General features: G+C 49.3%; 1 protein-coding gene across 1 annotated transcript in view; it reads right to left on the bottom strand.

Annotated features, from left to right (window-relative positions):
• Nucleotides 1-4389: 4389 nt before the first annotated feature.
• Nucleotides 4390-27059, bottom strand: part of LAPTM5 (lysosomal protein transmembrane 5) — a 30593-nt gene continuing 7923 nt past the window's right edge. The window contains exons 2-8 of the mRNA XM_039511834.1: nt 23370-23463; nt 19611-19687; nt 18678-18806; nt 15970-16095; nt 12843-12938; nt 7245-7337; nt 4390-5067 (exon numbers count right to left, since the gene is read on the bottom strand). Of these exons, the coding sequence (XP_039367768.1) occupies nt 4993-5067; nt 7245-7337; nt 12843-12938; nt 15970-16095; nt 18678-18806; nt 19611-19687; nt 23370-23463 (690 nt within the window). The 3' untranslated portion in view covers nt 4390-4992. The remainder of the gene's footprint in view (nt 5068-7244; nt 7338-12842; nt 12939-15969; nt 16096-18677; nt 18807-19610; nt 19688-23369; nt 23464-27059) is intronic.

Below are 27059 nucleotides of genomic sequence, written 5' to 3'. Positions count from 1 at the left end.
TGAGCTGCAGCATTAGGTGCCTAAAGCCCTTCGACACTCTGGCCCTTAGGCGCTGCAGGATATTTTACTCTACGTCAACAGTGGTGTTAACCTGCAGCCACTTCAGCAAAGGAACAAAGTGGTGTTATCCCCTTGGACAGATGGGGAAACTTGAGGCCCAGAAAGTCCATCGTACGGTGCACTCCCTAGCAGACCTGCTTAATTTTTTAACCCTCTGATGGGAAGACAGTTTAGTTTTGCTGCTTACGGCCAATAATAGAGCAAACCAAACCTACTGGAGTCAGCCGTGGGGTTTAAGTACTAGACCGTTTGCACTGATGGAAGCTCTTTGGAGCAAGGACTGTCTTTTGGGGCTGTGTTTGCAAAGCACAGTGAGGTCCTGGGACTGCTAGTGGCTACTGTAATACACATAATACACACTCATAATAGTGCTCGAGCTAAAGGACCTGCTCTCCCAATGCACAGCTGCAATATTGTCCATCGCCTTTTCTGCACACTAGCCCCTCCTCAGGCAGGACAAAGACCCATCTCCCAGCCTAGGTACGATGGGTATAAGTCTCTTTCCCTGTATGTGTATAGAGCAGGGGCTCGCAACCTGTCCAGCCGACTGCACCCCTTTCAGGAGTCTGATTTGTCTTGCGTACCCCCGAGTTTCACCTCCCTTAAAAACTACTTGCTTACAAAGTGAGACATAGAAATACGAAAGTGTCACAGCCACACTATAACTGAAAAACTGCAGTCTTTCTCAATTTGACCATATAATTATCAAATAAATCAATTGGACTATAAACATTGTATCAAGTATCAGAGGGGTAGCCGTGTTCGTCTGTAGCCACAAAAACGATGAGGAGTCCTGCATCTGAAGATGTGAGTTTTTTACCCATGAAAGCTTATGTCCAAATAAATCTGTTAGACTTTAGACTCCTCATTGTTTTTATAAATATTGTACTTACATTTTAGGGTATAGTTTATAGAGCAGTGTAAACAAGTCATTGTCTGGATGAAATTTTAGTTTGTACTGACTTTTTATGTAGCCTGTTGTAAACTAGGCAGATCTCTAGATGAGCTGATGGACGCCCTGTAAGAGCTCTGTGTATCCCCAGGGGCACACATACCCCTGGCTGAGACCCAATCGTATAAGGCACTATCAGCTAGCCTGAACCTGCTCTGTTCTCCCACCTTGCCCTGAATATTAAGTCTGATATTTTGAAGCATTATCTCATGTTTGTTGCTTTCCTCTGAGCGCCTTCCTGTTTGTCTTTGGTAGTTGCAGACTGATTCGTTAGCGAGCCTTTTCGATCCAGGAGACCAGGCCAATTCCCTGATACAGAAAACAGCATACGCCTCATGCCAATCATTCAGTCACTGCCAGTTCAAATAGACATCTGCTGAAGGAACGCTTTCAGCCACACTGGCATCTAGTTTTCAGGGGAGGGCATGAACAAGCAGCAATCCACCTGCAGATTGCTAGGAGAGCCAGAACCTCCCCTCTGCTGAGTTCTAGGACTAAATTCTGCTTTCAGACACGTGTGCAGCTGGTTGAATTTGACTCATAAATTTGGGGTTTTGTCATTTAAATTCAATGAGATTTGCTCACCTAAGGTGCTTCGAAAATCCCACCCTGCAAAGTTCCCCTGGGATGTTTGAGCCAAGCTGGGTTTGTTCCATCTCATGCATCCTCACCAGTGATGAGCTCTGTGGGACAAACTGGGCCCCTACCAACATATGGGCAACCCCATTGTCTGTAGCTGATGCCTTGATGATGTTATTAGCAATAGTATTAAAATATCGCTGTAGCAGGGTGGTCCCCTGCTCCTGCTCTGAAGGGTTTAAAACAGCCCTGGGGAAGGTTGTGGCTGGGAGCTGCTAAGCTGGGCTGATTGGGAAGTAGCTGCAGCTGGGCCACACCCCAATCAGGCCACAGCTGGCCTGTATAAAGAGGCTGGGAGCCAGGTACAAACAGTCTCTCTCTCGTTATAAAGGGAGATGGGCCTGGCTGCAGGGAGCTGGACACAGGGTACCTGAGTGGAGCAGGGCTGGGGAAAGGCAGAGGAGCTGGGGAGCTCCAGCCTGGAAAGCCCCAGGCTGCGGCCTAGCATTGGGCTAACAGGTACTGGGAGTTGCAGGGGGCAGCCCAGGGGTAGGCACAGGCAGCAGGTCCAGACCCTCCTTGCCAGTGATGAATAGGCTGATACTGCAGCCTGCCCCAGGGCGTGGGGCTAGACAGTGACTGGCAGTAGCCATATACTGAGGTGAGGTGGGGATAGAGGGTGGGGGTTCTCTGAGGAGGGGAGACCCTGAGAGAAAGGGGTTACTGCCAGGGGGCAGCACCCCATGTAAAAGGGCACTGGGTCCGGGAGGGACACGGGGGCCAGAGGACAGGTGGATCACCAGCCTGCAGAGGGCGCTCCAGAGCTGAATCGAGCTAATTCCCAGAAGACACCAGCAGGAGGTGCCGCGGGGGTGAGTCCACTCATCTACAATCGCCTAGAAGATCGGGGCTCCCTCGGGCTAGATGCTGTACAAACACATAGCAAGAGACAGTCCCTGCCGCAAAGAGCTTGAAATCTCAATAGCTGAGAAAGACAAAAGCTGGGGAGGGAAGGGAAGCTGCAGTGACTCTTGCCCCCGGTCACACAGCCGCAGAGCCGGTTGGGAATCTTTTGACTCTACGTTCCCCATGGAAACGCACAGATGAGATGAGCGCGGTTTGTAGTGTCACTCGTACAGCTGGGCAAATGGTTGATTTTTTTTTTAGTGTGCTGGGGAAAAGGTGCAGGTCAAAGCAATCTAGACTGTCCGGTGAATTGAAGAAATCCATTTTGTGTTTGGATTGGGGATTCCAGCCTGGGTCTCCCGAACCCCCAGACTAAAGATTGTATGGGGGACAGGAGGGGAAGAAAGCAGCACCCCGACCACTTCTTCTTCCTCCTCTGCCTGATTCGGGAATGGTCAAAACTATTTGTGTCAAACTTGCACATAGTGTTGGGTCACCCAACACTCCATTTTTCAGAGAAATAAACTATACGTTTATTCACCCAGGTCTAGCTACTTTATTCCTTTATTACTTGCTTGTGGTCCTACTTGCAAACATGATTAGCTATAAATGGAATCTTATTACCTGGGGAATCGTCTCTCTATATTTTGCTGACTTGAGGGGGAAAATCAAATTGTAACTAATTTTTACTCCCCTTAGCTCTGCAGAGCTAACACTGCTCTGGGAGTACAAGCAAGAGTCTATTTCCCTTTTGTGCATCATCAGCAGCACTGGGTAATACATTCTGGTCAGTTTCTTCATCTGCAATTTTAATTGATTGCTAAAGTGTAACTAAAAGCACAATTTGGCTGGCCGGATCTTTATCCCTGGAAATGATGGGCAGGAAGGAAAGAATCCAGCTAGACTCTCAGATTGTATAGATGTAGTAAGCCTGAGTGGCCTCCCTCTGACCAGGAATGGGAGGGAGCATTTGACGCCCTCTGGAGGGCGGAGCCTAGATCGCCCCGCCCCCCTCATTGGAAGTACCGGGGCGGGGCCGGAAGTATAAAAGGCCGGCCCAGCAGCTCAGTTGGGGGAGAGCCTACAATGGACGAGGATGCTCGGCCTGTTCTCCAAAGGCCCCGAGAGGAACCTGCGCCTGGCTGTTCCCGATCCCCCCGGCGTGGATGAGGACTGGCCCGTAGTCCCCGCTGCGGTTTACCCCGAGGAGCCGGAAGAGGCCTGGAGGCCGCGGGTACCAAACCCTGGGGAGGCAGGAAGTAGCCCAGGGGCAGCCCCGGAGCAGTCGGCTGCAGAGCCCAGCGCGGCTCAGTCGGCGTGTTGTGGCCGGATCCCCGCGGACACAGGGGCAGCCAATCCTGCCCCTGCCAGGGCCTTGGGCTGGGACGTGGTGGAGCAGGGTGGGCCCACATCCCCCTGCCACCCCACCCCGGGTGGCGGACCCCATACCCGGTGCAAGGAGGCTCTAGCCCAGAAGAGAAGCTCCCTCACCACTCACCTGAAAGACTGTGTGTTTGCTGCCTGCCTGAGCTCCACTCCCGCTAAAGCCAGCCCCTGAGAGACTATTTGCTCTGCCCAGGCCCAGCCAGCCCTGACAGACTGTAGGTGAGGGCTGACTACCTGAGGTGACCCAGTCCCCATAGGACTAGCCTGAGTGGCCTCCCTCGGACCGGGGGTGGGAGGGAGCCTCACAATAAGAGTTTGTAGGGCCGGCAATTAGAGTCTTTTTACTTGCAAATGATGCCAATCTGATCCGGAGTCAGTGAGTGAAAATAAACCCAAAACCCCACAATGGCATTTTCAACAGAGTCGCTTTTAAGAGGAAAGCTGCTCATTTGCTATATTCTTCCGCCTGCAAGGACAGCGCTCTACCGAAGCCACACAGCCAGGGATTGACGCCATTAGCTTTTTATTGAAACTCATTTTTTCAAATCACACACGAAAAGCAAAACCACAAAGACGAGGAGGTGCAAAACGGCAGGGCAATATTGTAAGGATCCCAGCACTTCCGACAGCCAGATCACACGCTCCTTTTCAGTAGCACAGACAGGCAGGTTGAGCGCCGCCCTGCTGTTCACGTGGAATCATCTGCCTTTTGCTGGTCCTTCCCCCTTAGGACTTCATTAAAAGCTGCTGGGGAACCGAGCATATTTCAGAATTGGGCTTGCTCAGCAAAAAAGCTTTTTTGGGTTCTATTTCCTACTCTGCGGGTCCGATTCTTCTCTCAGTGAGAGAGGTGTAAATCGGCAGTAGCTCCTTGGAAGCAAACTGAGCTGTGCTGGGAGGAAACCAGCATGGGAGGAGAATCAGACCTGACACTTCTATTTTCACAGCAGAAACTGAAATCGTTATGAGCTCCAAGTCCATTGAACCGGAGCATGCTCTCCCCGGACCAGAGGCGTTATTCAGGGAGGCTGAGCATCGGCCAGTTGAGGCACAAAAGCTAAGAGGCATTCACAGCAGCAGAGACGTCTTCCCATCTCAGGGGCTGGGGCTTAAACTCCTGAGTAGGGTGGTGGTGACTCCTTGTGGGGCAGTTCTACGGCTTCCTCATATGACGGCAGCATGACCTGGAAGGAAGAAATCGTTAGAGCCCCGGCCTTGCTCTGGAAACAGGAAAACGTTTCAATTGGGTTTTCCCTCATGTGTGTTTCTTTCCCCAGGGCAAAGGAGAGGGGAGAGAGCCACATGGCTTATGAAGGACAGAGGCCTGGAAAATGAAGGCCTGTGGTAAAGCCTGAACCCAGAACCTCTGAATCAAAAGACAGAAAACGCTACAGCCTGAGCAACATGACCCAGCTCGTTAGTGCAACAACAGTAGCAAATTCATAAGCCTCTATATAGTCCAGCCCCAAGAGTCAGACCCACGGTGTTCAGGCTCCACACTCTCCCAGCTGGACAGTTATTAGAATTGGTTGAAATTTCCAATTTGAGACACAAAAACAACAAAAAATGTTTCAACTCAATTTTTCACAACTGTTTTTTTTTGGGGGGTGGGTTTTGTTTTCATTTGGGGGGGCAGGGGGTGTGGGGGGGGGTTACTGCTTTTCAACCATCTTGATTATCAATCTATTTTTATGGCGTGTCCTTATGTTTTTTTGGAATGGCCTTTCAGCAGCTACACGCACAATCCCAGAGCAGTTTCTGCTAAAATGGTCCGCAGTGAAATAGCTGAAAATATTCCAGTTGGGCTTCGGCATTAACACCCCATTGAAATGAATGGGGATGTATCGCAGCTCGCTTAGATGCCAGTCCAGCAAAGAACTTACCTTTGAATTTAAGCATAGGCCTATTGACTTCAGCGACCTGCTTAGATTCTCAAAGTTCAGCACTTGCTTAAGTGTTTTTCTAGGGCAAAGCCTTAGAACACCTGATTCAGGCTACCCGTATGTTCAGCAAGACAGCTCTGCATTGGTTCACATTCAAGCATCCAATGCCTGGCTTACACTGTGGGGGTGTCAATCTAAGTTACGCAACTGCAGCAGTCGACGTACTTAGACCTACTCAGCACAGTGTCTTCACTGTGATGAGTCGACTGCTGCCACTCCCTCGTCGACTCCGCCTGCGCCTCTCACGGCAGTGGAGTGCAGGAGTCGAAGGGAGAGTGCTCAGGGGTTGGTTTATCACTTCTAGACTTGATGCGATAAATCGACCCCCGCTGGATCGATCGCTGCTTGCCAATCCAGCAGGTAGTATAGACAGACCCTAAGAAGTCTCATGAGGTTCACCAAGAACAAGTGCAGAGTCCGGCACTTAGGAAGGGAGAATCTCATGCACTGCTACAGACTAGGGACCGAGTAGCTAGGCAGCGGTTCTGCAGAAAAGGACCCGAGGATTACAGTGGATGAGAAGCTGGATATGAGTCAGCAGTGTGCTCTTCTTGCCAAGAAGGCCAATGGCATTTTGGGCTGCATTAGTAGGAGCATTGCCAACAGATCGAGGGAAGTGATTATTCCCCTCTATTCGGCACTGGTGAGGCCACACCTGGAGTATTGTGTCCAGTTTTGGTCCCCCCACTAAAAAAGAGATGCGGACAAATTGGAGAGAGTCCAGTGGACGGCAGGAAAATGATCAAGGGAGGGAGCTGGGGATCATGACTTACGAGGAGAGGCTGAGGGAACTGAGGTTATTTAGTCTGCAGAAAAAAAGAATGAGGGGGGATTTGATAGCTGCTTTCAACTACCTGAAGGGGGTTCCAGAGAGGATGGAGCTTGGCTGTTCTCAGTGGTGGCAGATGACAGAACAAGGAGCAATGGTCTCAAATTGCAGTGAGGGAGGTCTAGGTTGGATATTAGGAAACACTATTTCACTGGGAGGGTGGTGAAGCACTGGAAGGGTTATGTAGGGAATCTCCATCCTTAGAAGTTTTTAAGGTCAGGCTTGACAAAGCCCTGGCTGGGATGATTTAGTTGGGGATTGGTCCTGCTTTGAGCAGGGGGTTGGACTAGATACCTCCTGAGGTCCCTTCCAACCCTGATATTCTATGATTCTATCTCCTGCAATAGAGAAGCCTTGATTCAGCACTACGCTACTCCAGTTTTTCATGTATCCCAGTGTAACTCCACTAGTTTAAATCGTTTTACACCACATTAAAACTGGAGTAATGTGGGGGTGCATCAGACCTCTAACAGAGGTTAATGGAAGCTTCAATTCTGCATGAAGTAATCTGGGCTGGTGTGCCCCATTTCCATCCACACCCTGCCCTTTTTGTGAGGGACACCAGGAGCTGGCCTTCGGGACTTCTCACCTTCTCAGCAAACTCTGGCAGGACTTTCACCTCCTCACTCTTGCTGGCTTTAATGTACTTGTAGCATCTCAAGACGCATTTGAACATGTAGGCCTGAAAATCAAAGGGGAAAAGGAGTCTGTTATTGTGTTACTGTTTTTTCATTCCTGACAACCATGAGTCACTGCTCCATCCCTTCAGGCCCCGCCCCCACCCCACCTCTTCCCCCAAGGAGCCCACCCTCCGCTCACTCCTCTCTGCCCCGTCCCCTGTCGCTCGCCCTTACAGCCGGTGAAAAGTGATGGGACCATGGCCCCCTGGAACCCCCTATTCTGGTGCCCCTGCCACCGAGGTCTTGATTCTGCCAGGTGATGTGGTTAAAGTTAAGCAAGTGCTTTCAGGCTTTGATGGATCAAGGACAAGATTGGCCGGCAGAACTGAGCCCAAAATTGGGTGGAAGGTCAATGAGTTTTGCTTTGATTTTTTTTTTTTCCTGAGTGGGGCAGTCACCCAGAAAAAGCACCGTGGGCCATAACCTTTGCCTCTCAGCCCTCCAGAAGAAACACCAAGGATACTTTCCAACAGGAATGGACCTGAAAGTTTTGCCCATTCCAATTTGTTATACTTTCATTAGTTCCACTTTTCTGGTAAAATAGCATCTGGCCTTGGAGAGTTTTACAAGATGAAATAAATAGTTTTTCTAGGAAAATGGATCAATTGACAGACCGCGGCCCAAGACAACCTAACATATTAAATAAACATTTGCTTTACTATGGGCAGCGAGGCGAAGTCATGCATCTCTTATTTTTATTGGCGTGGGCTTTAAAATGCACTTTGGAATGTGCTTTGAAATAAACCCCAAACAGAGTGTCAGCAAAAGACTAAGGATGGGATTTTCAAATGAGCCTAAGGGAGTTAGATGCCCAAATCATAAACCACTGAGATAAATACTCTTTTCTGGGACAACGCAGATCACAAAGCTGAGGCCAAAGCATGTGGGAGCTGAGACCAAACATTCTCGGTCAAGGGGATCGAACTGTGGTACAAACTTCCAAAGGAGTTCAGGTGAATCCAGAGCCTCAACATCTTTAGGAAACGCTGCAAAACCCTGTTCTTGGAAAGGCCTTTGTGCTGTAACAATGACACTTCACACCCCTCCTGCTGAGGATAGCTCATCTCAATTGATTGGACTCTTCCAGCTGGTATGCATATTTCCACCTTTTCATGTTCTCTGTATGCAGTGGTGAGCTGGAGCCGGTTCCCACCGGTTTGCGGGAACCGGTTGTTAAATTTAGAAACCCTTTTAGAACCGGTTGTAAAGGGCTTTTAAATTGCCTGCCCTGCCCCCGGCCCCAGCTCACCTGGCTCCAGCTCTGCCTCTGCCTCCTCCTCTGAAGGCGCCTCTCCGGGCTTCCTGCCAATCAGCTGTTAGCGCAGGAAGCCTGAGAGGGCTGAGAAGGAAGCAGCAGCTTCCTGCAGGTGAGCTGGGGGGGGCACGAGGAGGGCTGTAGGTGCCGCGCATCCCCGGCTCTGCGCCGGCCCCCGGGCTGGACCGCGATTCCGGCCAGCCGGGCGGCGCGGCTCAGGGCTGGACTCCGGTCCCCGACTCTGGCCTGGTCCCTGACTCTGTCCTGGCCAGTGGCTCCGGGCCGGCCCCCGACTCCGGCCCCCAGCTCTGGGCTGGCCCCCGGTCCTGATTGCGGGCCGGCCCTCGATTTCGGGCTGGCCAGCGGCTCTGGCCCGGTGCCCGCGGCTCCCAGCCCCGACTCTGGGTGGCGTGGCCCCCATCTCCAGGCAGCGCGGTAAGGGGGGCAGGGAGGGGGTGTTGGATAGCGGGTGGGGGGTGGATTAGGGTCGGTCAGAGGGCAGGGAACAGGGGAATTGAATGGTGGCAAGGGTCCTGGGGGGCAGTCAGGAAGAACCAGGAGTTGGATGGGGCGGTGGGAGGCCATCAGGGGCAGGAGTTCCAGGGACAGTCAGGGGACAGAGAGAAGGGGTGGTTGGATGGGGCAGGGGTCCCGGGGGGCCATCAGGAATGAGAGGAGGGGTTGGATGGGGTGGCAGGGGCCAGTTAGGGGACAGGGAAGCGGGGTGGATGGGGCAGGGGTCCTGGGGGTGGGGTGTCAAAGAACGTGGGGGGTTGGATGGGGCAGGAGTCCTCGGGGGCTGGGGGGCACGACCTCCTCGTGGGGTGAGGAGGAGGGAACCGGTTGTTAATATTTTGGCAGCTCATTACTGTCTGTATGTATAAATATCTCCTGTCTGTGGGTTCCATCCCATGCATCCGATGAAGTGGGCTGTAGCCCACGAAAGCTCATGCTGAAATAAATGTGTTAGTCTCTAAGGTGCCACAAGTCCTCCTGTTCTTTGTGCGAATACAGATTAACAGGGCTGCTACTCTGAAACGTCACAGCCCTGTCCCTCCTCCTGCTCATAAACCCCACCACTGATACCCTTTCAACCCAATACGCCCGCCCAACCAACCAACCGAAACAATTACCCTGAAACAAATCAACCAACAACACACACACACAGATCCCGCCCCAAGCAGAATTTTTACCCCAAAAAGGGAAACGTGCCAGATAGAAGCATAGAATCTCAGGGTTGGAAGGGACCTCAGGAGGTCATCTAGTCCCATCCCCTGCTCAAAGCAGGACCACAAATTCCACTAAGAACTTTGCTATTGATTTTACATGGAATGTGCCGTGGTAGTGGGTGGAAATACAATACCCTGAAATAGAGAGGGTGAGAGAGAGACTCCATTGAAATTCGGAGGGACTTGGGTGTCTAAATCTCTTAGATTCTGTTGCAAATCCTACCCATAGGAACCCTAACCCGAGCTCCAAGTGCCCTACTCTTAGGAACCCTAACCCTAGGACGGGAAGCCATACCCATAAGAACCCTCTGGCCATGAAATTGATCAAATGGACTATGAATTTGGCAGGGGCCCAGTCATGACCCCGTCTTCTCTCGCCAATAGCCTGCTTTCCTGCACGCCGTGCTCTGTTCTGGAGTGGAGTGTAGAGGACAGAGCTATGGGGCAGTAATGTCAAGTTAGAAGGCGAACAGATGGCACCAGATATACAGGAACGATGATGTTGGAATGGAAGGACAATAAATGTTTGCAATGGGCCATTAGGCAAGGCAATTGAGGCAAAAGGATACTGGGTTGGCCCAGTGGGCCTTGAGCTGCTCTCCTGGGAGGAGGCGGGGGACGGGACAGTGAATTGAAACTGATGAGCCTAAATGGACCAAATGGCCTTTTTAGATCTGTTTCCATTTGGAACCATGGTCCTCATCAAAACTCTATCGCTTGGAACTTGTCCCTTATTTGAATCGCTACGGCTGCCTCTGCATCCAGCCCTCAGTGTCATTATGCACCAGAGGATAGTGAAGGGAATATCACAGCATCCGGATTGTGGAGCTCTAGGTGATGTGTCTTTGTCAATTTCAGGGAGCAGAGTTGCACTATGCTGTCAGTCAGGAGTAGCCGAGAGTCACCTGTCATTGCCATGGCGACCAAGAGCCCCGTCAAAGGTGAAGCAGGAGTTACTTCCTAACAGCGAGATCAGTCAGGCGGTGAGAGAACCTCACAGGGATGCGATAAAAGTCCCATCTCTTAGGTCCTTGTCGTCCCCCCTCTGTGCCCATCTGTTGTCTCTTGTCTACAATTGTAAACTCTTTGGGCCAGGAACTATCTTTTGGTTCTTTGTACAGCACCTAGCACAATGTACCCCTACATGCCACATGGTGGTGATGATGCTAGTCATTCTCAACCTCTTACATGCAGTGACCCCATATTACAACAGACAAAAGTTTCAGGACTCCCCCTCATATGGCCATAAACAAAAGGCATTCCAGCACACATCGCTGAAACCTATTTGTAACCCTACCCACCTCGTAGGCCCACATCTCCTCTCACTAGCACCAGGGTAACTCTATTGACTCCACTGAAGTTAATCTTGATTTGCCCCAGCTGAGGTTCAACCCCAGGGCGTTTCGACTCCTCTCGTGCACAATGCCTCGTGGAGCAAGTGACCATGTTGAAGTCAGTTGCTACTATCACATCCCCCAGCAAAGAAATCAGCTATTCACTGGGCACCAGCCTGTTATATCAAGCAGGCAAGGTACTAACAAGCTTCAACAGGACTTTATTTACAGTGGAAACCCCTTTACCAAGCTGCTGCTGCACCCTCTGTAACTCTCACTCTGCCTCCTCAACTCCTCCCCCTCCTTCCTGTTTCCTGTCCTTTCAGACTCCCAACAGCCAGTGCTCCCAGTTCTAATAATTACAAGCAACATCTAAACGCCACACAGCCCTAGCCTTGCACAACGTAAGAGTTATTCATGCCACTATGGGCCAGATCTTCACCTGGTGCAGATTGGCATTGCTCCATTGAAGTCTGGATTTTACTGGTGTAACACACACACACACACAATGGCATTCTACTGCCCCGGCACATTTTCCATCTCAGAGGAGTTGAGTCACATTCACACACCCTTCTGTCTATTGTCTCCAGCATACGAGGAGGAAAGCTTTGTGGTGAAAATCCAGGATATGTTACATACCCATCTAGCTAAACATGTAGTAAATTCAAGCGGGGTTCTATTTGCCAGGGGCACTAAGCCCTCTCCTGGAATGCCCCTAGTGCTATGCCAGCCCTACCAGTCCGATTCTACACTGCCCCCAGGCTCCACTCCCTGCTCTGCTAATATTAAAAGATATGATGAAGTCATGTCAGGAGTGCAATCAGATAAGACATTGTGCTTCATATTGGCTAGTCTGGCTGCCTGGGAAGAATCTTAATAAAAACAAAAATCTCCACTTGACAAAGAGCATTTTCATTCAGGTAGCATCTGCTGGACTAGCTGGAGATGTCTGGGGTTTTCTGAAGTGGTCTGAAACTAGTCAGTGAAAAACCTGTTCCCTGAGCCATCAAGAGATGAATAGCAAACTCCATTGCAAAAGGATTTTCTAAAAGATGAGGGGGATTTAGGAGCTCGTGGGCTTTTAATTAAATTTTAAGGGTAGCACCAGCCCCGCAGCACAGCCGGTGTGAACTTAGGGTGACCAGACAGCAAATGTGAAAAATCGGGACGGGGTGGGGGGTAATAGGAACCTATATAAGAAAAAGACCCCAAAATCAGGACAGTCCCTATAAAATCAGGACATCTGGTCACCCTACTGTGAACTGGCGTAAACTCCATTGATGTCAGTGCAGCTACACTGATTTTAACCAGCCAAGAATCTGACCCACTGTGTCCTGACCTGATTTATTTTGGCACACAACAGCCAAACCGCTCCTTATCTTTTGTTCCCAACTCATGATGTTGATGCACTAGTGTCATCTACAAAGAGTGGGGAGAGAGGGAGCCTTGGAGAGATTTTGTTTCATGTTTGCAGTTTGCAGAGGTAGGGAACAGAATCATTTGAATCTCAGACCTCTCTCCTACACTTGTCTCCAGTATCTAAGCTCTGCTTTACATGCACAGCTCCTGTTGAGCTCGGTAAGTGCCTCTAACAGCAGGACCGGAGAGGAGGAGCAAATTCCTCATGTCTCAAGGGACAGCAAACTTTTCCTCAACCTTCCTGGGACACCAGGCGATATGGCGGGTTACCTTTAGCAGGAGGACAGTGATGAATGTGACGGTGAAGGTGATCATCACTTTGGCATACTCCTCGGAAGACAACTTCTCCTGGCTGGGCAGGAAGCTCTGAAAGGAAAGGGAAGTGCCCATGATAGTCATATGTCTTTATTCCAACATCAAGGGCCAGATGAAATCAGTTGACAGTTTTGGTCTGATTCCTTGGAGACACCTTCCTTGCTTTCCCTGTTCCCAGGGAAAGCTTTCATGGCTTAAAGGACCAAGCATTCTGGTTCCGCTGAAGTGGGAGAGTAGTAATCCATAGAGGAAAGTTTTTCATTTCCTGTTAATAACCAGGTGTCTGCCAATGTTTTGGGGCCTGTATCGGGGCTTTCATTAACCCTGGCTAGATCTAGCCCCACCTTTAATTGCACCCACTCTGACAGGGATATGTGTAATGGCAGGTCTATGGGCAAAATGCCTTGCTCTGATCAGCAAAAGCAGATCTTGAGCTGGTCAGAATGTCCCTCCCACCCCAAACAGAAAATATCAACAAAAATGAAACAAACAAACAAATAAATTATCTAAATTTTTAATGGAAAATTTCAAGTTTTCGGGGGTGGGGGGGAAATCAACCCCCAACATATTTAGGCCAAAAAAATAAAATATTTTAGCCAAAAACAAATATTTTGATTCTGAAATCCTGCTGCAGTGCCTCCTGGGAGCTATAGTTCAGGTGCCTCATGCTCCCATTCTCTTCAATAGGCCAGGCTCCCTGGTCAGACTACATCTCCCATGATGCACCATGCTGTCCCCTTTATGCATCAGAAGTATTTCCGTTTTTGGCTGAAGTATTTCTTTTTTTGACAAAATATGTCAGTTTTCAGATGCTCTAATTTTGAACAAAAACATTTCTGCAGAAAGCAGACACTTTTCATGAAAATTCTAATTTCACCAAGACCTCAATTTTCCACAGAAAAACAGTTCTGATGGAACTGGCCCAGATATTTTCACTTAATTTTAACTCATTGATTTGTTACCTAAAAGCCTGATCCCAACCCATTGAAGTTAATGGCACTTAAGCTTGTGGCTAAAGTTAAGCATGTTTAATTGGTTTGCTGAGCAGGCCTGGACTTGGTACATGCTTAGGTTAGGGCCGTCTGGTGTCTGGTTTTTGACTGAAACACCCAGTTGAAAAGGGACCCTGGTGGCTCTGACCAGACCGTTAAAAGTTTGGTCGGCAGTGCAGCGGGGCTAAGGCAGGCTTCCTGCCAACCGTGGCTTCCTGTGGCTCCCAGAAGCAGTGGTCTGTCCCCGCTCTGGCGCCTACATGTAGGTGTAGCCAGGGGGCTCAGCACGCTGCCGCCGCCTCAAGCACTGGCTCCGCAGCTCCCATTGGCTGGGAACCACAGCCAATGGGAGCTGTGGAGGGGGAGCACCTGCAGATGCGGAAGCGCGCAGAGCCACCAAGCCGCATCTCCTTGTAGGAGCCAGACCGGGAACATGCCGCTGCTTGTGGGAGCTGCTTGAGATAAGCATGGCCCGGAGCCTGCACCCCAACCCTCTCTTGTGCCCCAGCCCTGATCCCCCTCCCGCCCTCCGAACGCCTTGATCCCAGCCTGGAGCACCCTCCTGCACCCCAAATCCTTCATCTCCAGCCCCATCCCAGAGCCTACACCCCCATCTGGATCCCTCATCCCCCCTGCGCCCCAGGCTCCTGCCGCAGCCCTGATCCCCCTCCTGCCCTCCGAACCCCTCAGTCCCACCTGGATCCCCATCCTGTATCCCAAATCCCTCATCCCTGGTCCCACTCCAGATCCTGCACCCCCAGCTGGAGCCCAAACACCCCAAATACCTGAATCCCCTGCTCCAGTCCAGAGTCCCTTCATGCACCCTGAACCCCTCATTTCTGGACCCACCCTGGAACTCACACCCCCAGCCCAGAGCCCTTACCACCTCCCACCCCAACCCCCTGCCTCATCCCGGAGCCCCCTCCCATACTCCAAACTCCTTTGCCCCACTCCCAGCCCGCAGCCTCCTCCCGCACCCCAACCCCCTTTCCCAGCCCAGAACCCTCTCCCGCACCCTGAACTCCTCATTTCTGGTCCCACCCTGGAGCCTGCACCCCCAGTCAGAGCCCTCACCCCCTCCCGCACCCCAACCCTCTGAGCCAGCCAAGTGACAATGAGCAAGTGAGTCAGGGTGGGGAAGGCAAGAGACAGGGGAAGGGAGGAGTGGAGTGAGCAGGGGCCATGGCCTCAGGGAAGGGGCGGGGCAGGGGTGGAGCCTCAGAGAAGGGGCGGGGCAGGGGTGGAGCCTCAGAGAAGGGGCGGGGCAAGGGTGTTCGGTTTTGTGGGAGTAGAAAGTTGACAATCCTAGCTTAGGTGCTTTGCTGCATGAGAGCCATTGTCAAGGTGTGTCCTCAGGGAGGCTGATTCCCAGCCTCCCAGTTTTGCTGCTCTAATTTGCACCCACAACATTTGCCGCAGCAAAACAAGTTGTGCTTTTAAGAAATGATGACTGCACAAGCAAACCGCCAGGGAAGGGCACAGTTATGTTGATGAGAAAGTCCTACCGACAGAGGTGAAAGTAAGCCGGTACAGCCCGATACGGTGTACCGGTAAGAGACGGTACACAGCCAACCATACCGGCAGGGGGCAGCTTCCCCAGGGCCCGGCAATTTAAAAGGGCCCAGGGCTCGGGGCCACCACTACCCCGGGCCCTTTAAATTGCCGCAAGAGCCCCAGGGTAGTGGCGGCAGCTGGGAGTCCCAGGACTCTGGCAGCTATTTAATGGGCCCTGGGCTACGGACCTTTAAATCGCTGCTGGAGCCCCAGGATAGTGCTGGCGGCAGTGGCTGGGAGCCCCAGGCCCTTTAAATTGCCACCGGGCAGCACAGAAGGACTGGCTGGGGGAGTCTGTCCCCAGCCCCGCCCCTCCCACCAGAGGCCCTGCCCCTTCCGGTTGAGCCCCTCCGCTCAGGACCCCGGCTGCTGAGCGGAGCAGAGCTGGGGGTGCTGCTCCAACAGCAAGTATTAAAGAAATGTTTTTCATAACAGAAAAAAAACGGGATGACGATTTTGCTGGTTTCCCTGATAGGCTAACGCACGACAGGACACTATTCGTCTGGGCTCATGGTTGTCGTTCATTTATTACCTACCTCTTGGTTCGCCGAGTGGAAGTTGAGGTAGGCTGGGGCCTCCATGTAGGAACTACAGAGAGTTAAGATGCTCAGACAGAAATCCAGTAATTGCACGGCCAGGAAGGGAACCTTCGTGTGTGCTTTCTACAGAGACAAAAATGTCAGTGTGATCAAGGCTTTATTTTCTGGTTAAATGAAAGAGCCAGATTTGTGGGTGTTTCCTTAGCTACAAAGGGCCTGATTCTCCTTTACCCTGCACTTGGGCCTTACTCTCTTTTATGCCATAGGCCACTCTGACAGTGTAAATAGACCTTCAGGTGGACTCAAGATTAAGTTGCACCTGAAGGTGCCTTTATGCTGCCGCGGTGCTCTAGATTAGGTTTTGTCTACACTGCAATCAGAGGTGTGACTGCAGCACGTGCAGACATACCCATGCTGGCTTTCATCTAGATAGCTTGGGTAACAGAGCAGTGAAGCCACGGCAGCATGTGTGCAGGGCCATCCCTAGAGATTGTGGTGCACTACGCAGCTCCCCTTCTGGGGGGGGGCACCCCTGGCCTCCGTGGGGGTGGGCTGTACCCACGGGCTTTGGGAGGCAGGAGTAGCCAATGCAGGAATGCAGCAGGGGTTGGGCCCACCCCCACACTCACGCTCTGCTCCCCCAGCTCCCAGGCTTGGGGGAAGGGTGGGAACCGGGGTAGTGTAGCAGGCTGGGGCCAGGTCGCTCCACTTTCCACCTCCCGGTGAGTGCAGGGTGGGCCCGACCCCGACCCCTGCTGCAGTCCCCCAGGACGCATAGCTCAGGGGACAGGATTTGGGGGTGAAGGGGAAGGAGTGGGGCAGGGGCAGAGGCAGCTTTCCTGGGCCCTGCTGTGCGCAGCCCACGAGGGGCCAGCTCAGCCATCCGGGGGATCGGGCTGGCTGCTGGAGCTGGATGCAGCACGCAACTGCGTAGGGCACCAGGAAATTTGGTGCCCTAAATTTCCTGGTGCCTTACGCAGCTGCATAGTTTGCGTATGGGTAGGGACGGCCCTGCATGCGTGTCAGCATGGGCTGTACAGCATCCCCCATCCCTGGGACCCTGGATCAGCGAGCCCACGCTGCCGCAGCTTCCGCGATATTCTTACTGGAGCTAGCTAGATCAAAGCTAGCTCGGGTACGTCTGCACATGTATCCGTCACACCTTGACTGCCGTAGAGACAGACTCTGACTGCTAATGGAGAGCGGGTCCCCTGCATGATTGTTAACCCCTGTGCAAAGTGGATGTAAAATGTTTTGTTTTACCCTTGTTTTGCACTAGGGCACCTGACGGCATGAGGGGAAGGGCAATGGTGAATCAGGCCTGTCACCCATAAAAGTTTTCCAAAAAAACAGTCTAGAAAGTGTAGTATATACGCAGGCCAAAATTTTTCGGACTCGGGGAGTTGGGGATGCGGGCGGGAGGGGCTAATGTTAGGGCACCCAATAAGCGGGCTGAATTTCACGCAAAAACCCAGTTTTCAGAGTTTCTGGGCTCCCGTTGATGGGAGCTGCTGGCTTTCAATGCCAGGCTCTGACAATTGCTGCTGATTTTGATGCCTAAATATCATGTTTGATGCTTATTGTTTAGGCCTCAAGTTTGACTTTTGACTAGAGGTGAAATATGTGTGTTTAGTTATCAATGGCATGAGAGGAGAATTCATCACTACGGGTTCCCTTTAAAGTACTGTCTAGTTCCACTATCAGACCTCTCGACGGTCCATCATCTTAGACACAAATGTTCCCCTGGCCAACCCTCAACCTGCTGTCACTTCAGTTTTATCATTGTAAATAAATTACATCAGGTATGATGAATCAGGCAAGTGAGGTTATAGGAAATGTGCTGAATATTAAATGAATGATTCCTGCAGTGGGACAGAGAGTCTCATTACAGAGGGTTGTAAGACTAGCAGTGGACTTTGAGGGGGAAATCCTGGCCCCATTTAAATCGATGGCAAAACACCCATGGAGTTCAGTGGGGCCAGACATTCACCCCTCATTCATATAGCGCACCACGTACCCTGCTTGGGGTCCTATGTCAGCACAGATCACTGGCCTATCTGCCTTAGGTATTTATATAGCTCTATCACAGTATCATCGGAGCACCTCATCACGTAGTTATCCTGTGAGGGAAGGAAGGACGAGCAGTCCCATGGTACAGGTGGGACCCTGAGGCACAGAGAAACTAAGTGACTTGCCCAAGGTGACAACGGAAGTCTGTGGCAGAGCAGAGACTTGAACCCAAGTCTCCAAAGACCCTGATGACAATCCTAACTACTGGACTAGCCTTCCGGCTTCTCTGGGGCCGTTGTCTAGTCCATCAAGTTCAGTATCCTGCCTTCAGGTATGGCCCATTGCAAGATGTCCAAGGAATCATAGAATCATAGAATCTCAGGGTTGGAAGGGACCTCAGGAGGTCATCTAGTCCAACCCCCTGCTCAAAGCAGGACCAAACCCAACTAAATCATCCCAGCCAGGGCTTTGTCAAGCCGCCAAAAAAAAAAACTAAGGAAGGAGATTTCCACTACCTAGTAACCCCTTCCAGTGCTTCACACACTAGTGAAAAAGTGAAAAGTTTTTAAAAAAAAAAACCACTCCATAAATGAAGCTAACCTAGTAGGATGCTCATGTCCAGAGTCTCCATCACGTATTGTGCTATATATCTGCGCCCCGGCAGCCTGAAAAGTGGGCTCATGCTTCTTACTTACCACATGGCTAATGGATGCAAACGACAGCATTTCAGGGACCTGAATGTAGGAACTGAAGACTGTGAAGAGGGTGAGGAGAAAATCCATGATTTGCAAAGCCAGGAATGGAATCAAGTGGCGTTCCCTGTTCTGTGAGAGCGAGAGAGAGAGAGAGCGAGAGAGAGAGCAGGCAACTGATTATTTCTATTCAAGTGTGATTGATTAGAAGGGGCTATTAGGGTGCTATTGTGCTGTTATAGCTAGAAAAATTTACACATACACACACCCGGGCAAGAAATTCCACACCGAACTCTAGATATTAGTGTGACAGGTGTGTTAGAAATCTACCTGTAAGCATGAGAGCTGATCAAAAAATGGGGTTTGTTTTTTGGTTTTTGGCCATGGAAAATTTAGATTTTATTACGGCAATTACAAAGATGAAATATTTCAGTTTGGAAATTCTGCCACTTTGCCTCATGGGAATTGTAGTTAGAGGGCCTCAAGCTGCTGTTCTCCTCTATAGGCTAAGCACCCTGGTCGGACTATATCTCCCATGATTCCCCATGGTTTCTCTTATTGGAGAGGAGGGATATTTGCATCATGGGAGTTGCTGACTATGGTGCATTATGGGAGATGTAGTCTGACCAGCCCATATAGCCATACAACTGCCCTTACACATCATGGCAGCATTTCCAGATCACGATAGTTTGGGTTTGGGCTGAAATATTTAAAAAAAAAATCTTAATTGTCAGTGGAAAGCAGACGCTCGACATGAAAAAATCATTAATTGAAAATCCAATTTTTGAGGGACAATTTCCCCCTAGCGCTAGTAGGCACATCCAGACTTAGAGCAAGTTTGTGAGTGACCAGTTCTACAGGTTTGAAATTGTAAATAACCCTCCCTCCCTCCATCCCTACAAAACCAAGACTGAAAGTTCTTTTAAAATGACATACCTTCATCACTCCATAGAGAAGGTAGAAGCTGATGATGAACAGCATGAAGATCAACAGGAAGCTGGTGGTGATGTCCGCTAATAAATAATAATAATATTAATATCCCAGTGCAACACAGAAGCATTTCAAACCATGGGCCGAATCTACTTAGTCAATCACTGCACAACGGAAAATGTAACTGAGTTAAGGAGTGGAGGATTTGGTCCCATAAGTCAAAGCTTTTACTTCAGCATAATGACTTGTCCTCTTGTGGAATTGAACGCAGGACCTTCATTGCTAAATCCAGTTGCCTCCATCCCATAAGCTAAAGAAGCACTTCTGCTAGATGCCAGCAGTAGTAGGCTCTTACCCCTCTATAGGGAGCAGCTGCTAGCCAGGGACATGACACAGTTAAGCAGGGAATTATATAAAGATATGTTGTCAGTGGAAGATAAATATTTTGCAAGGGCTGCTAAGCTGGGCAAATTGTCTCCCAAAGGAAGTAGCAGAATCCCCATCATGTGGGACATTTACTTCTGGGGTGGATGAAGCACTGGAGAATAGACTATAAGGGAAACTCTTAATACGATCTTTCCCTGTCCAACTTCTGTGATTCTAGCGACTGAGACTCATTCTTGGGCATTGCTCTATCTGTTCTTCCCTAGACTCGCTCAGCACCCTGCACCTGTGGTTTGTATTGCAGGGGGCTTGAATGGATGGAATCATGTCTCTTTTGCGCCCAAACACCCTCATATGAAGGATCAAATCTGGATCCACAGTGCCAGACCTGAATTCCAGACCTGAGTTGCTATCTGCAGAATTCTGCCTTCCACTCCCCAGGGCAGGGAGCACCAGTGCAGGTGCTACAACAGCCCACGGTGTGTGACAGTAACAACAATGCCCCCCTTTTCCTTTATAGGGGTTTCGACTTTTGAATCCTGCCTCCCACTCACATGGGGGGATTTGGCTGGTGTGTAGTCACAGAAGCACTAGACATGCTGCCCTCTCCCAGCCCCAAACCCATGCTCTAAGCTGCCATAGAAGACCTCTGTGCTTATCTGAAGAGGATAGTCCCCCCAGCAGAGCCTGTCCACTTCGCTTGAGGATTTCGCTGCTGCTGGTGAAAGCTTCCCCAAATTGGGGTGTGTATCTCATGAGACTTTCCCAGTCTGTGATTTATACAAGCACACACGCCAGCGAATGAATAAACATGCTGTATGGGTCTCTCTCTCTCTCTCTCTGTTTCTATGCATCACTGCTTGCTCGAGTCTCCCAGAGATACCCAGGAATTTCATGAGCAGGGAGAAGTATGTTATGAAATAAAAGTCCTCTCTCATTGCAAATGTGGTATAAACAGTGTACGCCATGGTGGTCTGATGAAGCCTACACTGGGCCTTTGCAACCATAGCGAGGGGACTAATAAAAAAACAGGTTTTATTTGCCAAATGTGTATTTTGATTAACTTCTGGCCACATCAGAGCTAGTGTGCTGAATGCAGCTAGAAGGGACTTTGAATGACTCCTAATGTTCCCCTTGAATGCAAAGAGGCCTGTTTCTATTTTATGGCCCAATAAACTAGCCGGGGGAATGCAGGAAGGACTCGTAAACTGTGGTTTTAATAGTCACATTTGCTGATTGCTGGGGATGGATATTTAGGTTGTTGGGCTGCTGATACACTGCAGAGTGCTGCTTCTGAAAGCTGGGTTCAAAGGGAGGGCAGGATTGGCAAGAGAAATCAACCTAACGGTCCTTCAGGCGTGTTCTGCCTCCAGTGCGGGTGGTTTTGGTCCATATGACAAAAGGTGCACGCACACTGGTTTCCTGTATAGCTCTGCTACTTCCCCTGGATGATTCCATCCAGATTGTGATGACAACTCCCAGTCGTTATTACCACAGTGATAAATGTTGATATATTAATTAAAACAAAAACAAAGGAAATTAACCCACCACAAATGGAATTAGGGCGTGTTAGAGATCTGGCCTTTCCAAGAGGCACAGAGGCCAAATAAGGATGCAACTCTCACTGAAAGTCAATGAGATTTGGACACCTAACGCCTTCGAAAATCTCCCCTGTGCGGGTAAAGCTCTTCTCTTCTGCTATTGTTTGTTTTACGTTTCTGGAGTGCATGATATCACACATTAGAAATGTGCAAATTGTTGCTGCAGAGCTTTTGAGAACCATAATGAAATTAAAAGTTTCAATACAGATGTGTGCACTTTTTGGGGTTAGCCCCTCGGTTAATTTGCATGGGAAAGCAAAAGTTGAAGAGGTGTGAAATTGACTCCCAGGAAATGGTAGAGTTTCACAACATTCTAGGGTATTGTTAACACACTCCACTCTGGTGCAATGTACGCACAGAACAGCAGGAGTTGAGGACAAGTGACAGAACCATTTTTTGGGGGGGGAGGGAATGAATCTCCCTAATCTTCCATTTCTGTATTTGAATTCAAGCTGAGCATTGTGCAGTGTTTAGACACATTGTTTTCACGTATAGTTTCTGGAACTATAAAGATTGCTCTTTGTAGTATTTCCAGTCTGACCAGAAAAAGAAATGCCAGAAATCTCATGAGTAGAGCTCTGTGAAATATTTGTGATGCACCTTGAAATGCAAGTGTTTGGGATTTCATTGCAAATTACTGCAACTTTGGGAGGGGAGTGGGTGGAGGGAATATATGCCAAATGTGGCCTTTTTTATTTTGTTTTGTTAAAAAATAGCAGTTTTCACACAAAATCATTCTGTTTTTAAGCAGAAATCTCAAGGTTTGTGAAACTCAATATCTAGCTTGGATAACAATTTATTTCTGTATGGAAACGTCATGAAAATTTGACATCTCAGTCTCCCCTGCTAAAACTGGCCATTTAATTCAGAGTTGTAAAATGTGAAATGTATTGTTACTAAATGAATTAAAAAAAAATTGGAAACAAACCATCATTTTTATACATCACTATTTGTGGGAACATTTTATATTCCATTTGATAGTGGTTCAAACAATTTTGTTAAGCAGAATATACATTTATGTGTACAACAATGCCTATAGACATGAAAGGTAGCGCTGGTTGAAAAAAAATAAAATCAAAATTGTAGGAGTTTTCTATAGTTTTTCAAATTTCATTCTCCCCCCGCCCTGAAAAATGTTAACATTACAAATTTTGAAAAAAAACCATTTTGATAATTGAAAAATTTCAATCAGCTCTGTAGCTAATAAAAAACTCATAAAAATCAGCAAAAATTGGTCTTGTTTTGGTCAAAAATTGCATTTTTACAGAAAAAACATCATTGAAAACTTGAAATTCGGAAAAATTTCAACCACCTCAGGGCTGTTATGAGATTTAATCAATTAACCTGGGGCTTTGAGATTTGTGGTTGGAAAGCTTTCTCCCAATATACAAAAAAAAGCATGGGGTTATTACAAGAACAGAACAAGGAGCAATGGTCTCAAGTTGCAGTGCGGGAGGTTTAGGTTGGATATTAGGAAAAACGTTTTCACTAGGAGGGTGGTGAAGCACTGGACTGGGTTCCCTAGGGAGGTGATGGAATCTCCTTCCTTAGAGGTTTTTAAGGACAGGCTTGATTACTATTTACTCCCTAATTTATGTATCTGTTTTAGGTCGGATCTGGGTCTGAAGTTTTCAGCTCATGACCCTCAGTTCTAAGCTCCACCATCTGACAACTGGTTTGAAGAAGATTTGGAGAAGAAACAACTTTGGATTGAATGCACCCTCTCAAACGCAGCCCCCTCAGCTTCTCCTCCGGCTTCTCTTCCGGCTACTGAACCTACCAATAACGTAGTAATCCTTGTCCAGGACTTTGCAGTAGCCTTTCCCAGTAGCCACCTCCATCGAGTACTCAATCAAGAGCAGTACGCTCATGACCTACAAGGGCAAAAACAGAGGAGACGGTTATGCAGGTTGCCTGCCAATTTCTTATCAACCAGTTTCCAGAGATCACTACTGCTTGGAAGTTGGAATGCCTACTGCACAACCCGCCTCAGAGTCTCCAAGTGCCACGCAAACATGCATGGTTTGAAACTGCTCTGTGAGAGACTGAGGGACCGAGGCCCCGAGTGAATTTGTGATCACAGATAGAATTTGTGGGAGAGGGAGGGAAAGAACTCAGTCAGCTCCAGTCCTGGGCTTTCACCATAACACTCTGCTTTTTCCTCAACCCCTTTGTAGGCTCTGCGGTGAGGAATTTATTTCAAACATCAAAGGTTGTTGATGTTCAAAAGAGCTTGAGGCTCATGGAGGCCTAAAGAGAAGTGGGTGGATTTTCCAAAGAGCTCAGCTCAATTTAGGGTTACCACCTTTTAAATGCAAAAAACCCAACACATCCCTGCCCCCCCCATCCCCAACTCTCTTCAACAGCCACTTACAGTGTCTAGAGAGATAACACATATATATCTAAGATTGACAACATCGCACTTCTCCACACTGTCCTGTGACTCACATGCGGGTGCGTGGTGCTGGGCAGACAGCTGCTGTATTTTCAACAGTTTTGATCTGTTATCGCTTAAAGTGCGTTAGCGGGAACACTGGACACAGACACTTTTAACATTAGATAACAACACTGCGATAACAATGCAAATCTTTAGACCCGCGTAAAAAAATCCCCATCAGATTAAATCATTTTTCCAGCGACTGGCAAATCTATACAAAAAAACCCAGCCAGGCTGGTCAAATGCTGACCAGGTAGTAACCCTAATCACTATGGGAGCGGCTGGAGGCGGCGAACTTTTGCTAGTACCCTCTGAGCCATGGCTGCTGCTCGTAGGGCTGGCCAGAGAACAACAAGTCTGTTTGGTTAAAAATTTGGAGGCTTTGGAATTTGGTTTTGTTCCAATGTGGGATTCTGGCATGAAAAAACATAGGTGAGACAACCCCTAGAATAGCCTGATGGGTGAGGCACTCAGCTGGGATGTGGGAGCAGCAGGTCTGAGTTCTGGCTTCAAATCACTCAGTGCAGGGAGCTGGACTGGGGTCTGCCCCATCCCAAGGGATGCTCAGCCTGAAAGCAGCCATCGCAAACTGCAAGAGGAATTTCCAGATGAAACTACATGGGAATAAATGTAGCCGTGGTGCCAGCCCCTTTCTACTCCTGGTGTAGCAGAGAGTTAGCGTCCCGCAAGTCAGTCCAGAGCTACATCCCACTACAGGTGTGCGGTGCTCATATGCTGGATGTCCTGGGCCGTGCCTGTGCATTATGTACAGCAGGGGTCTGGGATATCAAACTCCCTCTGGGAAGGGAGTATTTTTACTTGTGGGCTGGCAGTATCATAAAATGAGGACCACGGCAGAGCTCCAGCCGATAAAGCATAAATAAAGCACCATTATTTCTTACTTGTTTGGTGCTTTATTGAAACTTTCAACACCACTGGGTGGGAAAATAGGCTCCCCTTTCAGCCCACCGCTCTTCCTGCCTTTTGTTTCTCTTCCTGCCTTTTGTTTCTCTCACCCAGTCCTGTCATTGTATCTCTCCTTCTTTCTTCCCTCTGCATTTCCTTCTCTGCAGCAACATCCAACCCATGCAGATTTCACTGCTGTGCCCTTTCCTACCCTGTTGCCAAAAGGTCAGCCAGGACATAGCTTGGGTGACATTTAAAGTGCCATCATTAGCTTTCAGAGATAACACCCAATGGGGGAGCAGTCGGGTTGGCACCTCGCAAAGCCATGGTTTCAGGCTGTCTGCAGACTCAGGAAGGAAGTGCCACATTGCTTACCCTTGGAAGGTTTTCTTCACATTCGTCAGGGTGAGTAACTTGGTGAGGGGGCTGGGCTTTCTTAAAATAGACATTTAGATTTGGCAGAATTTGAATGAGCTCCATAAGTAGGACTCAGCCTGTAGCCCATACGTGTACAAACCCTGGTGCATGTTGTATGTGGATCTGAGCCACACATGTACATTGCGTTTTATGCCATGAGCGTACATTGCATACTAAGCCTGTATTTTATGGATTCCGGTTAATAAATTACCTCCTGTTTCTCTGTAGCCATCTTGCTATTACCTTCCCAGCTCCTTTGTTACCGGCCCTCTCTGCAGCTGTTCTGCTCATCTGGAAAAACTACTTGAGATTTCGAAGACTTCCCCATTCTGCACCGGGACAAAACGGAGACCTTTCCAAAACCGGCAGGGAAACAGAGAGAGCAAGAGATCCTCCCCAGAATGGCTTTGTGGGTGGGGCAGTCACTTGAAACGTGGGAAGCCAAAGTCAAGTCCAGCATTCGGAGGGAGAAACTTGCACCCTGCTCTTTCACAGACCCAGAGAGCACCTTAACCACTGAGCTAGAGAATCTCTCGCTGGCCCACTGCATACTGTGGAACAGCTCCAACAGGAGATCTTGAGAAAGCAAGACAGAGACTGACTCTCTCGCCCAGGCACTCACCGGAGGTGTGGGGCACCTGGATTCAAGTCCCTGCTCCAAATCAGGCAGTGCAGGAAACTGAAGCCAGGTCATCCCTACGCCATGTCAGACCCATAGGCAGCCAGACAATTAGCAATTCCTGGGGGCACTCTCTGGTTTTGACCAGAAAATTCCATCCCTCATCGGAGAAAGTTTTGTTCAAATTGACCCGTTCCCACAAAATGTTTCGGGTTTGATGAATCAGATGGAAAAAACATTTTGTCAAAAAATTCCCGACCATTCCTACCCATAGCAGGACGCGGCGGTGTTCCCCAGAAGTGCCAATGTTGTGGGATACTCCTGGTGCCGGAGGCAGCACTGGAGGGACATCCTGCTTAAACCACTAGCGTCAGTGAGTGCTGAAGGGTTGTCAAGAAGAAGCAGATGAGACAGGCCATGAGCTCAGCCAGACTTCACAGATCTCTCTACAGAGCTGACCATGCGATAACAGACCCTCTGACAGGCACAGGAAGCATGATCATATCCCCCCACCAAGATAAATAATTGCATACGTTCTATCTGGCTCAAACAGCTTCTCAGAGTATTTTGAGACAGTAGCCTGAAAAATGATGTGGAAGATGACGGACAGGAAGAGCTGTGGTTTTACTCGTGTTTGCAATGGGTGCATACAGGAAACAACACTGAAAGTAGCAGATAGAGAAGTGATCAAGCCTAGAGCTGTGTGTTTAACTGAGCAGAAGAAAACTTACTCTTATCTGTAGTGTGATAGCGCCTGGAGACTCCAAACAAGCCCAGGACCCTGTTTTGCGCTGTGCTGTGTATAGTAAGAGGCGATTCCTGCCCTGAAGAGCTCACAATCGAAATACACCAGGCAAAGAGTGGGAGAAAAGGAGGATAACTGTCTCCACTTTAGAAATGGGGAACGGAGGCTCAGAGTGACCCCAAGATCACACAAGAAGCCTGTGACAGAGACAGGAATTGATCTCATGTTCCCTGAGTCTCAACTGGTGCGAATGCAAGAAAAACAGGATATATAATTATACATGGAAGGAAGAACCCTGTGTAGAGGATTCTATCACATAGATATATCCATTTGTACTGTGCAATAC

Source organism: Mauremys reevesii, linkage group 23, assembly GCF_016161935.1.
Source record: "Mauremys reevesii isolate NIE-2019 linkage group 23, ASM1616193v1, whole genome shotgun sequence".
Lineage (NCBI taxonomy): Eukaryota > Metazoa > Chordata > Testudines > Geoemydidae > Mauremys > Mauremys reevesii.
The sequence above is the reverse complement of the archived record's forward strand: the minus strand, read 5'-3'. Positions and strand labels throughout refer to the sequence as shown.